The sequence below is a fragment of the Tasmannia lanceolata genome, unplaced genomic scaffold, assembly GCF_043159265.1.
Source record: "Tasmannia lanceolata isolate RefF3 unplaced genomic scaffold, GAP_Taslan_0.1 ptg000013l, whole genome shotgun sequence".
Lineage (NCBI taxonomy): Eukaryota > Viridiplantae > Streptophyta > Magnoliopsida > Canellales > Winteraceae > Tasmannia > Tasmannia lanceolata.
In genome coordinates, this window is record NW_027518690.1 from 2,834,387 (window position 1) to 2,847,542 (window position 13,156).

General features: G+C 39.6%; 2 protein-coding genes across 2 annotated transcripts; both read left to right on the forward strand.

Moving 5' to 3' along the window:
• Positions 1-264: 264 nt before the first annotated feature.
• Positions 265-7,559, forward strand: LOC143890802 (transcription factor bHLH35-like). Its single transcript, XM_077395481.1, has 4 exons — positions 265-594; positions 5,889-6,086; positions 6,784-6,957; positions 7,242-7,559. The coding sequence occupies exons 1-4, from the start codon at positions 280-282 to the stop codon at positions 7,323-7,325; spliced, it is 771 nt and encodes a 256-aa protein (XP_077251596.1). The 5' UTR covers positions 265-279; the 3' UTR covers positions 7,326-7,559.
• Positions 7,560-9,441: 1,882 nt separating this feature from the next.
• Positions 9,442-12,339, forward strand: LOC143890827 (transcription factor bHLH35-like). The gene is made up of 4 exons (XM_077395507.1): positions 9,442-9,842; positions 10,543-10,743; positions 11,445-11,618; positions 11,917-12,339. Exons 1-4 carry the CDS (start codon positions 9,528-9,530, stop codon positions 11,998-12,000), a joined length of 774 nt encoding a protein of 257 aa, XP_077251622.1. The 5' UTR covers positions 9,442-9,527; the 3' UTR covers positions 12,001-12,339.
• The last annotated feature ends 817 nt before the right edge of the window (positions 12,340-13,156 follow it).

Genomic DNA, 13,156 nt, shown 5'->3' on the forward strand with positions numbered 1-13,156 from the left:
ATGGGACCTACAAAAATAATTAAGATCCTCATAAGTGTGCCCTATTTGTGGTGGGGAGAATGGTTGGAGTGGGGTTGTTGAAATAAAGTGGTCGGGGTCCTGCCAAACTTACACATGAAAAAAAAAAGAAAAGAGGTTGTCGCAGTAAATTGGGTCCTACAAATCATTCATTAGTGTTGCAGTTGATTTTCCATTTTTATGGGTTTCCCCTATAAAAAGAGAGAGGGTGGCATTCATTTTTTTCTCAAGTGTTGTAGAGTATTTTTTTGGTTTAGAGGAATGGAGGGTTTTGAGTGGCTTTTAAAGGAGAAGGAGGATGAGTTTTTTCAGGGAAGTGTTGGCATGGAGGAGGGATCTTTGTGTTGTGGGCAGTTACCAGAGCTCAATAGCTTTGATTCAGATCTCTTTCATCTGTGGATGGACGGTGGATCGATCCTCCAAGAAGGACGTGAAGAAGGGGGTAAACAAGAAGAGGAGGAGAAAGGGAATGGGAATGAGAATGGGGCAAAGCATGTGATGACGGAAAGGAATCGAAGGAATCGATTGAACCACCAACTCTTCACGTTGAGGTCTCTCGTCCCCAACATCACAAAGGTAATCGGCATTACAAAGTACAAACCACATCCACATTGTTTTGATATTGGCACCCCCATCTCTAGTCTATTTATGACTACCCTTTTAATGTTTTACAATTTACACTACGAGTGGGTGGCCCATGGAAGAAAAATGGGGCGAGGGAATGATATCTAGGCTCCCTTTTAATAGGGATTTTGCCAGGCACCATTGCAGAAGGCATTTGGCGGCTGGCTTTTGCATAAGAGAGCAGCCACATAGGCCCAGATTTCAACAGATTTTGTCTTATTCGTCTAATTCATCTGAGGTTGCTTCTCTCTAATGCAACAGCCAGCCCACGAAATGCCTTTGTGATGGTCCCTCCCCTCTAGTGTATTTATGACTACACTTTTTACACTACAAGGGGCTGGCCCGGGGAACAAAAGTGGACGAATAGCATTTCCCATTTTTACCGAAGTGACATTTTTACATGTAGAAAAATAAGAGGGATGCTAAACTGAAGGGCGGCCTTGCAAGGGCTGTTATCATCTAGCATTCTCCCAAAAACAAATCAGAAACCGGTAATGAAGTGGAGAGTGTCACTACCAAAAAAAAGGAGTGCGGATCTCATTTTCCAAAAACTTTGATTTCATATGGCCACTGTAGTAAAAGAGTTTTTTTTAGGGCGATGATATTTTCACTCCTCCTCCATTACCAGCATGATTACCCGCATGCTCCCCTTGTAACGTGATTTGACGTGAAAAGTGAGCAACTTTAATGCTTTTTTATGTCAGATCACGTTATAAGGGGAGCGTGCACGTAAAACAGTGGATTTTTTTTTTTTAGCCTTTTGATTTTGCATATATGAAAGTAAGAATTACATAAAAAGATTTTTCATTTTTTTTAATGTACTAACAAAAAGTTATAAAAACAGGATTTCGTTTGAATCTCAACTTGTATTGTTTACAATAATCTTATTTTGTAATATGATATCCATCCACACCCCTTTCTTTATTGTAAACTTCTTCATTGCATTTTACAATTCCCAATTCACTGTCTACTATGCTATCAAATAGACATGTTTGGATTCCAAGAAAAGTATTTCTGTCGATAAAAAAATTTCTTGGGAGATTTTTTTCTTCCCAGGATTTCGAGGAAAATGATATGATTATGGTTAATTTAGATAAATATCATCCTAAATGTAAAGTCCCTCTAAACAAGTTGGGCCTAAGAGAAATTTAAAATAAAGAGAAAGGTACCAAAGTCGTATCAAAGAACATTTTACATATTGCGTATTTAAAAATATATATGATCAGAATTTATGGGTAATTCTTGTGGATGAGCATGGTTACAAAATTAACCAAATGATTGAAAAAAGGGAAAATGATTAAGAAAATGCAAAGTTTATGCTAAATTGTGAATAAAAGGTAGATATTTAAATTTTGTAAAAAAAGGGCTGTCAGGTGAGAGAGTATGAGTTTTAGGACAAATATACCCCCACTTTCATTTTCCCACCATTTTTTATGCTCTAATCCCTATGTTTACGTTTTTCTTTCTTCTTCCTCGCCCATCCAACGTGAAAAACACCCAGTGCAGCCATTGCCATCCTTTGGAAGCTCCAATCCCATTGTATTTTGTTAAAAAAAACACCATTACTTGTGACAAATTTAAACTTAGGTGATAAATATAGCTCTAAGTAGGTCCATGCTCCTCTACCTTAATAGGGTTTAATAGTTTATGAAGGTTTTCATATTTTGTTGGGTTTTAACATTTTATTAAGGTTTTCAGTTTTGTTGGGTTTTAACATTTTATGAAGGTTTTCGTTGTTTTCATTGTTTTGTGTTGAAAAAAACAGAGAAATTACCCAAGTTGTTTTATGTTGGTTGTATAATTATTTTCATTGTTTTCTTAGGTTTTAAAAGAAAGTTAGAACCACAATTTTCTCTGTTGGAAAAAGACCACTACTTGTTTATACCTAATTTGGTTCGTACTGGTTCCGGGGTAGAAAATGTCGCTCCTTACTAGTTTCGGCGTATAAAATGTGGTTAATCAGTGGTTCCGAGGTATAAAATTTGGTTCCGTACTAGGTTCAAGGTTATAAAATGTGGTTCCCTAGTGGTTCTGGGGTATGAAATGTGGTTCCCTAGTGGTTCTGGTGTATAAAATGTGGTTCCCAAGTGGTTCCGGGGTTGAAAATGTGGTTCCCTAGTGGTTCCAGGGTATAAAATGTGGTTCCCTAGTGGTTACGAGGTATAAAATGTGGTTCCGTAATGGTTGCGGAGTATAAAATGTGGTTCCATGGTGGTTCCGGGGTATAAAATGGGGTTCCCTAGTGGTTACGAGGTATAAAATGTGGTTCCGTAGTGGTTACGGGGTATAAAATGTGGTTCCCTAGTGGTTCCGAGGTATAAAATGTGGTTCCGTAGTCGTTCAGGGGTATAAAATATGATTTCCTAGTGGTTCCGAGGTATGAAATGTAGTGCCCTAGTGGTTCGGCGTATAAAATGTGGTTTCCAAGTGGTTCCGGGATATAAAATGTGGCTCCCTAGTGGTTCTGAGGTATAAAATGTGGTTCCGTAATGGTTCCGGGGTATAAAATATGGTTTTCTAGTAGTTCTGGGGTATGAAATGTGGTTCCCTAGTGGTTCCGGCGTATAAAATGTGGTTCCCAAGTGGTTCCGGGGTATAAAATGTGGTTCCCTAGTGGTTCCGGCGTATAAAGTGTGGTTCTGTAATGGTTCCGGGGTATAAAATATGGTTCCCTAGTAGTTCTGGGGGATAAAATGTGGTTCCCTAGTGGTTCCGGGGTATAAAATGTGGTTCCGTAGTGGTTCCGGAGTATAGAATGTGGTTTCGTAGTGGTTCCGAGGTATAAAATGTGGTTCCCTAGTGGTTCCGGGGTAGAAAATGTGGTTCCTTAGTGGTTCCGGAGTAGAAAATGTGGTTCCTTAGTGGTTCCGAGGTATCAAATGTGGTTCCGTAGTGGTTCCGAGGTATCAAATGTGGTTCCTTAGTGGTCCTGGAGTAGAAAATGTGGTTCCCTAGTGGTTCCGGAGTAGAAAATGTGGTTCCTTAGTGGTTCCGAGGTATCAAATGTGTTTCCCTAGTGGTTCCGAGGTATCAAATGTGGTTCCCTAGTGGTTCCGGGGTAGAAAATGTGGTTCCCTAGTGGTTCTGAGGCATAAAATGTGGTTCGGTAGTGCTTCGAGGGTATAAAATGTGGTTCCCTAGTGGCTCCCTAGTGGTTCCGAGGTATAAAATGTGGTTCCATAGTAGTTCTGAGGTATAAAATGTGGTTACGTAATGGTTCTGGGGTATAAAATGTGGTTCCGAGGTATAAAATGTGGTTCCCTAGTGGTTCCGGCGTATAAAATGTGGTTCTCTAGTGGTTCCGCGGTAGAAAATGTGGTTCCCTAGTGGTTCCGAGGTATAAAATTTGGTTCCCTAGTGGTTCCGGGGTAGAAAATGTGGTTCCCTAGTGGTTCCGGGGTATAAAATGTGGTTCCCTAGTGATTCCGAGGTATAAAATGTGGTTCCCTAGTGGTTCCGGGGTATAAAATGTGGTTCTCACGCCGGGCCCGTACGGGCCGGGTCGACCCGCGTGTCACCCGGATTTTTGCCGTATTTTTTAAGATGTTTTTGGGAAATGTTATCCGCACTACCGTATTTTGATGAGGACACTCCTTACTTTATTAAAAGTACGGTATGGCCCCGCACCATAGGATGATCCAAACCGTCCATTAGATGGACCACAGCCTGAATAGGTTGTGCCCCAAAAAGCATTTCCGTAGGTTTATCCTAACCCTCTGATTAGAATGTTAGAGGGTTGGTCCTAACCCTCTATAGATCGGAGGGTTAGGATCAACCTATGGAAATGATTTTTGGGACACAACCAATTTAGGCTGTGGCCCATCTAATTGACGCTTTGGATCATCCTATGGGGGACCATACCGTACTTTTAATTAAAGGAGGAGTGCCCTCATCAAAATACAGTAGTGTGGATAACATTTCCCTTTTTTGTATGGGAATTTGCTAGCCACCTTTGCCGAGGCAACTTCTCGGCTTGTGGCCCATCCTTTGATGCAAAGATTGGCAGAAGTAATATGGGTGCAAAGGTGGCTAGCAAAAGCATAATTGCAAAAAATAGTAATCATTACTTGCAAAAAATAGTAATCATTACAGATTTGTGGCTAAAGTGCTAAGTTTTAAATGAAAAATTACGAAAAAATGGAAGCAAAGTATTAAAATTACGAAAAAAATACCAAAAGGATGTACTAACATATGACAATTACCGAACTACAAAGTTTGACTGTCTTCCGTCGGAAGTCCGAACGTTTGTTCAGAAGTCCGACTCGGAAGTTCGAACAAACCTTCGAACTTCCGAATGGAACCAATATTTTGGTTATGTATACTGGCTTCCATTCGGAAGTCCGAAGTTTTGTTCGGACTTCCGACGGAAGCCAGTAGAATAGGGATAATTCCAAAGATTTTTATTTTCAAATTGAGTAAAAATTCGAAGGATAATAGGAATATACATTGTGATCTTAGTGTCATGCAGGCAACCATAAATTGAAGCTTGATTTTGATGTTTTAGAATAAAAAAATGCAAAGAAAATGGATTTATCTTGAAAATGGGGAAAACAACAAAATTCAGTTTTAAGCTCAAAATTAATTTTCTTTGCATTTTGTAACACTGCTTCGATAAGTTTATCATGAATAAACTCTCATGATTACCAAACCCTGTTGTAAATGGCAACCTTCAAAACCCTTCCATGGAGTTTTCCATGTTAGAAAAGTCTTGAGGAAGACGAAAGTGGTAGGTGAGAAGGTAATAAGTGCATAGGGATAAGTGCAAAAAGGTGGAGAGAAACAAGAGGTATGGAGGGTATATTTGTCCTAAAAGCCTTATTCTCTTAGTTGACAACACATTTTTTATAAATTTCAAATCGCTACCCTTTATTCACAATTTAGACAAAACTTTGCATTTTTTTAATAATTTTCCCTTGAAAAAATCTAGCAAAATATCTGAATTTTTAATGACCCATTCTAATTAAAAATTCCAAAATAATTCTTGCATTTTTAGAATTAAATGTGATTCTACAAATTAAACAATAATTTCACAAAATGTTGGTCAGTTTCTCATTTATTATCTGCAAATCGAGGGAGAAATTTAAACTTAATTAAAATAAATTTGAAGTGAAAATTGAACTCGCAACGATCGGAAAAAGACATGCATGTAACAATCTTTTTTTTGAACATTTACCCACAGGATTACTCCCAAATTTGAACTATATAACTACATAACCATGTATCTAAATGACACTTTTTGGACACAGATGGATAAGCAGTCTATACTCGTGGATGCGCATGCTTATTTAGAGACCATCTTGCAACAAACGGAGAAGGAAATGGAAAAGATCAGTGCCAGCTCAGACACTTCTAATAAGGACTCCTCTATTGCTACGGGGTATTCAGTCCCACCAATGCAACCTCAAAACAATGGTCAGTGTGGATCTTCTCCGGCTATATCAGAGGTGCGCTTATTGTTTATTAATTACGATTATATGTATTTTTAGAGGAATGCTAGACTGACAGACGCCCTTGGAAAAAAAAAATAAAGAGGTAAAGGGCAAAAAAAGAGAGGTAAAGGGCGCCGTACTGGTCAATATCCATTTAAGATGGCACAAAAAATTACAATCGTAACCATCTTAAATGAACATTAACCAATAGGGGCGCCCTTTGCCCCTTATTTTGCAAGATAATGGACCGGTGTAGTGGGCCTACATGGGCTAGAGTCCATTAACCACAGGGGGAGCTGATTTTTTACCCTATCTATGTCCGGGCCCATCAAATGAACGCTTTGGATCATCCAAACAATGTGGGCCCACTTTGTTTTTGGTAGTGTTTGGATTCGGATATGGGCTCACATTGTTTGGATGATCCAAAGTGTTCATTTGATGGGCCCTCACATAGATAGGGTGTGCCCAAAAAATCAGCTCCATCGGATCATCCTAACCCTTCAATCTATGGACTAACCGTCAACTGAGGGGGCCTACCTTATACAAATTGAAACCATAGGGGTCTACTTGTAACTTTTTAAACATTAGGGGTTAAGTTGAATGTGTCAGAAACCACAGGGGGTCTAAGTGTATTTTTCCTTCTTCTTTTTTTCTTAATTTGCATTTTCAAATCAAAGCTAAGAACTCTATATATCTTTGTTTCTTTTTTCAGATCAATGCCGAGATGTTGGGCGAAGAGCGATCTGTGTTGAAGATTACTTGCAATAGAGCGACTGGAGCAGTGGGTCGGGTTCAACTGGTGATCGAATCGCTCGGCTTGGAAATTACATGTACATCAATTAATGAGGTCAACAGAGATCACATGCTAATCACGACATTCCTTCGGGTAATTTTCCCACAAAATTTTCATTTCGGCTTCATTTGTTTCTACATAAAATGGCTCTAAAACAAATTTTACGCCCATTTTCCTTGTAAACAATGTGTAAAATTGTGCTCGTGTATCTTGGTCATCGATCTGCTTATCTAATAAAATTCCATCATTTCAAAAAAAAAAGGGGTGTAAAATTTAGTTTATGCCTATTTTACGTGGAAAATAAAAAGAGCCTTCACGTATAATTCTAGTTGAACTGTTCTTTTTTTTGTGTGTGTGAATTTGGTGTGTTGATGCAGGCTAAAAAGAAGGGAGTCTTGAACATGGAAAAGCTCAAATACATTGTTGAAGTAATAGCAGCCAAATTGTGCTGTGGTCGCTAATAACCCATGGTTTTTGACACTTAATTGAAAGAGGCTTTCACATTGTTCCAAGTTTTCCTCGTCTGATAATTGATTAGACCAATTTCTGGAAAAGTATTGCCAAAATTAGTTTTCATTCTAGATAGCAACTCTAATCGCTTAGGCTAACATACACACGTAAGTACAACGCATGTATGTGGAATCAAAACCGTTGTGAAACTTGTGAGTTAGACAAGCATCAATCTGTTCCTTTTATTCTACAGTTGATAGAAGAAAGTTTCCTTTTTAGTCATCCATTCTGATATTTGGGTCTAGCTAGAGTTCATAGGCAGTCAAGTCATTTTTTTTTTTGTGGTAACTACTGTTGTATGACTTAGTTATAATTAATGAATGAAAGGCGTGAGGTTTTGAATATTTTTCTAGTGTTTCATAAAGAGATTCAAACTCAGTTTGTCAAAAAAAATGTGTCTTAGCTTTAGATAATGCTGGGGAGTATATGGCACGGGAATTTCAGAAGTATCTGATACAATTCAGTAATCTGCATCAAGAGTCTTGTGCACACACTGCACAGCAGAACAGAATGGCTGAACATAAACATTGCCATCTTGAAATTGTTGTGACCCTATTACTTAATATATGCATTTTTTAATATTGAAAATCAAAACACAAAGGTTTTCATAACGAGGAAGAAACATACCTGTCTCTAGGGGTTTTACCAAATTCGACATGAAATCTTGATTTTGGCAAATCCAGATCGTTGAAAAGGATCACTATCAGACAACTTGGACAATTCCTATGGGACAGTATGAATGGAACGTCACCGTCCACTGCACCGGATTCGGTTAGCATATCTCTCTCTCTCTCGCTCTCTCTCTCTCTCTCTCTCTGTCGCTCTCTCTCTCTCTGTTTTTTTAGGGCAAATGTCTAAATTTAGTTCAGAAGAGAGTAAGACAGAGAAAAATAGTCTATGGAAAACTGTATAATTCCGGAAAGACAGTTCTATGTAGGTTTTTTAGGGTCCGATAGGGATAAATGACTCAAAATGAAGCGGAAGTTAGGGCCCTGGGGGTATTAGATCTACGGATCACAGTGATGCGAATAGGCTTATTGTGGTGGGAGGGTTCCTAAAATGTTATCAGATGGATGGATAGAGATTTGCGGATAAGATTGGGGAGATCTGCTAACCGTGAGGTGGATCGACTCGCCCGATCTGGAGTACACTGGACAAGCTTGCTTAGAGATCTTTGACTCATTCCCCTCTTGATGTTGTTTTTCTTGTTGATTCTTGTGTTGCTTTTGTTACTTTCTTTTGTATTGATTATCTCGGTCGCTTTCCCTTTATAGGAAGTTCCTTTGCAACTTCTCAGATCGATCTATCAGTCGGATCGGACACATGAGTAGAGACAGGTAGAATATGGGAATATAGTTCATGTTTTATAATCATTGTTTCAAAACGCAAACGCGGGACAAAGAAAATCCTAATTGACTCGGCACTATGCGGTCGAGTACTCAGTTGATGCGGCTAAGTACTTGGTTGACGTGGTCATAACTTGGGAGAGTCAAATGAGTTTTTATTGACTTTGCAAGCCAAAATGCGGAACGCGGCCAAAGAAAAAAGGGAGTCTACTCGGGGGGAGTTTTGAAACTACGTGGTATATTATAGACAATTGAATGGAATTGTATCCTCACAGGATCCACTTTGTGTTCGTTCTGTTTATGTTAGCATTTTCAGGCTGCCATTCACCTTCCTTTTCATTGCTCTTTACCTTGGCATGTTAGATCATTTTCCTTTTTTATTGTGTAAAAGGTGGGATGTCTCTATATCTATCCCAATAAGTGTGGTGACCTAGATGTTGCCAAAGGAAATGAGATATCGATTATTATGGTTTGTTACACTCTTTGATGTCAAGTATGGTTATTTAAGGAAATTACGGGCGGGCTGGGTCGACCTACTGGTCAGGGTCACTCTTTGCCGGGTCTACTTTTGGGGCAACACTTGCTCACATTGGGGCCCGTAATTGATCCACAATGGGAAATGTGCCCAATTTGTGGTGGGGAGAATGGTTGGAGTGGGGTTGTTGAAATAAAGAAAAGAAAAGTAGTTGTCGCAGTAAATTGGGTCCGACAAATCATTCATTAGTGTTGCAGTTGATTTTCCATAAAAGAGAGAGGGTGGCATTCATTTTTTCTCAGTGTTGTAGAGTATTTTTTCCGTTTAAAGGAATGGAGGGTTTTGAGTGGCTTCTAAAGGAGAAGGAGGATGAGTTTTTTCAGGGAAGTGTTGGCATGGAGGAGGGATCTTTGTGTTGTGGGCAGTTACCAGAGCTCAATAGCTTTGATTCAGATCTCTTTCATCTGTGGATGGACGGTGGATCGACCCTCCAAGAAGGACGTGAAGAAGAGGGTAAACAAGAAGAGGAGGAGAAAGGGAATGGGAATGAGAATGGGGCAAAGCATGTGATGACGGAAAGGAATCGAAGGAATCGATTGAACCACCAACTCTTCACGTTGAGGTCTCTCGTCCCCAACATCACAAAGGTAATCGGCATTACAAAGTACAAACCACATCCACATTGTTTTCACCCCTTTGTTTTGATATTGGCACCCCCATCTCTAGTCTATTTATGACTACCCTTTTAATGTTTTACAATTTACACTACGAGTGGGTGGCCCATGGAAGAAAAATGGGGCGAGGGAATGATATCTAGGCTCCCTTTTAATAGGGATTTTGCTAGCCACCATTGCAGAAGGCATTTGGCGGCTGGCTTTTGCATAAGAGAGCAGCCACATAGGCCCAGATTTCAACAGATTTTGTCTTATTCGTCTGATTCATCTGAGGTTGCTTCTCTCTAATGCAACAGCCGGCCCACGAAATGCCTTTGTGATGGTCCCTCCCCTCTAGTCTATTTATGACTACAATTTTACACTAGAAGGGGCTGGCCCGGGGAACAAAAGGGGACGAATAGCATTTCCCATTTTTATCAAAGTGACATTTTACATGTAGAAAAATAAGAGGGATGCTAAACTGAAGGGCGGCCTTGCAAGGGCTGTTATCATCTAGCATTCTCCCAAAAACAAATCAGAAACCGGTAATGAAGTGGAAATTGAACTCGCATCGATCGGAAAAAGACATGCATGTAACAATCTATTTTTTTGAACATTTACCCACAGGATTACTCCCAAATTTGAACTTTATAACTACATAACCATGTATCTAAATGACAATATTTGGACACAGATGGATAAGCAGTCTATACTCGTGGATGCGCATGCTTATTTAGAGACCATCTTGCAACAAACGGAGAAGGAAATGGAAAAGATCAATGCCAGCTCAGACACTTCTAATAAGGACTCCTCCTCTATTGCTACGGGGTATTCAGTCCCACCAATGCAACCTCAAAACAATGGTCATTGTGGATCTTCTCCGGCTATATCAGGGGTGCGCTTATTGTTTATTAATTACGATTATATGTATTTTTAGAGGAATGCTAGACTGACAGACGCCCTTGGGAAAAAAAAAAAAAAAAAAAGAGGTAAAGGGCAAAAAAAGAGAGGTAAAGGGCGCCGTACTGGTCAATATCCATTTAAGATGGCACAAAAAATTACAATCATAACCATCTTAAATGAACATTAACCAATAGGGGCGCCCTTTGCCCCTTATTTTGCAAGATAATGGACCGGTGTAGTGGGCCTACATGGGCTAGAGTCCATTAACCACAGGGGGAGCTGATTTTTTACCCTATCTATGTCAGGGCCCATCAAATGAACGCTTTGGATCATCCAAACAATGTGGGCCCACTGTGTTTTTGGTAGTGTTTGGATTCGGATATGGGCTCACATTGTTTGGATGATCCAAAGTGTTCATTTGATGGGCCCTGGGTGTGCCCAAAAAATCAGCTCCATCGGATCATCCTAACCCTTCAATCTATGGACTAACCGTCAACTGAGGGGGCCTACCTTAGTACCTTATACAAATTGAAACCAAAGGAGTCTACTTGTAACTTTTTAAACATTAGGGGTTAAGTTGAATGTGTCAGAAACCACAGGGGGTCTAAGTGTATTTTTCCTTCTTCTTTTTTTCTTAATTTTCATTTTCAAATCAAAGCTAAGAACTCTATATATCTTTGTTTCTTTTTTCAGATCAATGCCGAGATGTTGGGCGAAGAGCGATCCGTGTTGAAGATTACTTGCAATAGAGCGACTGGAGCAGTGGGTCGTGTTCAACGGGTGATCGAATCGCTCGGCTTGGAAATTACATGTACATCAATTAATGAGGTCAACAGAGATCACATGCTAATCACGACATTCCTTCGGGTAATTTTCCCACAAAATTTTCATTTCGGCTTCATTTGTTTCTACATAAAATGGCTCTAAAACAAATTTTACGCCCATTTTCCTTGTAAAAAATGTGTGTAAAATTGTGCTCGTGTATCTTGGTCATCGATCTGCTTATCTAATAAAATTCCATCATTTCAAAAAAAAAAAAAAAAAAAAGGGGGGTGTAAAATTTAGTTTATGCCTATTTTACGTGGAAAATAAAAAGAGCCTTCACGTATAATTCTAGTTGAACTGTTCTTTTTTTTGTGTGTGTGAATTTGGTGTGTTGATGCAGGCTAAAAAGAAGGGAGTCTTGAACATGGAAAAGCTCAAATACATTGTTGAAGTAATAGCAGCCAAATTGCGCTGTGGTCGCTAATAACCCATGGTTTTTTTTTTTTTTTTTTGATGACGTAGGATGTCCCCACCCCCTTTGGGAGTAGGACTAGTCCTTACGGATACACGCAACGACACACACACCACGTGTATCAGGTAAGTCGGAGGCGGGATTCGAACACTCGTCAACAGGGAGCATGCCCGTGACTTTATGCTGAAGAGCCGACTGCCTCGGTGTGTAACCCATGGTTTTTGACACTTAATTGAAAGAGGCTTTCACATTGTTCCAAGTTTTCCTCGTCTGATAATTGATTAGACCAATTTCTGGAAAAGTATTGCCAAAATTAGTTTTCATTCTAGATAGCAACTCTAATCGCTTAGGCGAACATACACACGTAAGTACAACTCATGTATGTGAAATCAAAACCGTTGATCTCGTAGGACATCAACAGGCAACGGTTTACCTTTTCTTGATCGATAAATGGCCTAGGTCAAAGCGTCTAACTGTGGGCCCAACCATTAGGGTCCCCCCCCCCCGCCCCCCCGGCGGACCAATGCTTAGCAAGTGTATAAGTCCGGCCCCCTACTGTAAACTCCTGGCTCTGCCGCTGCAAACAGCCCCTGAGAGTGACAGAAATCAGAACCTTCTTTAGAGTGACAAATAGCCTAGTTTCTGTACTACACTCTAGTTTGGATTCTTTTATGATTTAATGCTCAACTTCAGGCAGTCATTTTATTCCTTACTTGAGCCTTTTCGTACACATCGCATTACATTAGAGCATTTTCGTACGCCCTCTTCGTTTGAGATGATGCCAACCGATGGTGACTCCAAATCAAATTATCGGACTCAAAATAATTAGTTTTAGACTCACAATCGGTTGGCATAATTTTAAAGAAACAGAGCCTAGATATTACCAGATCTGATATATTCATACATTTATCTTAAACACGAGCTGTCTAAATGGGACCAAGATCAACGGTCTTCATTTCAGACACATGCTTCCTAGGACCCGAAACTGCCCTTCTTGCATTGATATATTTTAAAGATGGCCTTCTGCTGGCTGTGAAAATTATTTCAGTAAGTTGCTTTTATGGGATTTAGCTCTGTTATCTTGTTAGTAAGGAATTTGGGAGATTTCGGATTATACCTTTATACCTTTCTTCTGATTAATCTGATAATATGGTAGATGTATAAGCAA

Coding starts and splice junctions, on each gene's coding strand:
- LOC143890802 (XM_077395481.1), top strand. CDS start 280: ATGGAGGGTTTTGAGTGGCTTTTAAAGGAGAAGGAGGATGAGTTTTTT. Junction 6,087..6,783: donor CTTCTCCGGCTATATCAGAG/GTGCGCTTATTG, acceptor TTCTTTTTTCAG/ATCAATGCCGAGATGTTGGG. Junction 6,958..7,241: donor TAATCACGACATTCCTTCGG/GTAATTTTCCCA, acceptor GTGTTGATGCAG/GCTAAAAAGAAGGGAGTCTT.
- LOC143890827 (XM_077395507.1), top strand. CDS start 9,528: ATGGAGGGTTTTGAGTGGCTTCTAAAGGAGAAGGAGGATGAGTTTTTT. Junction 9,843..10,542: donor TCGTCCCCAACATCACAAAG/GTAATCGGCATT, acceptor ATTTGGACACAG/ATGGATAAGCAGTCTATACT. Junction 10,744..11,444: donor CTTCTCCGGCTATATCAGGG/GTGCGCTTATTG, acceptor TTCTTTTTTCAG/ATCAATGCCGAGATGTTGGG.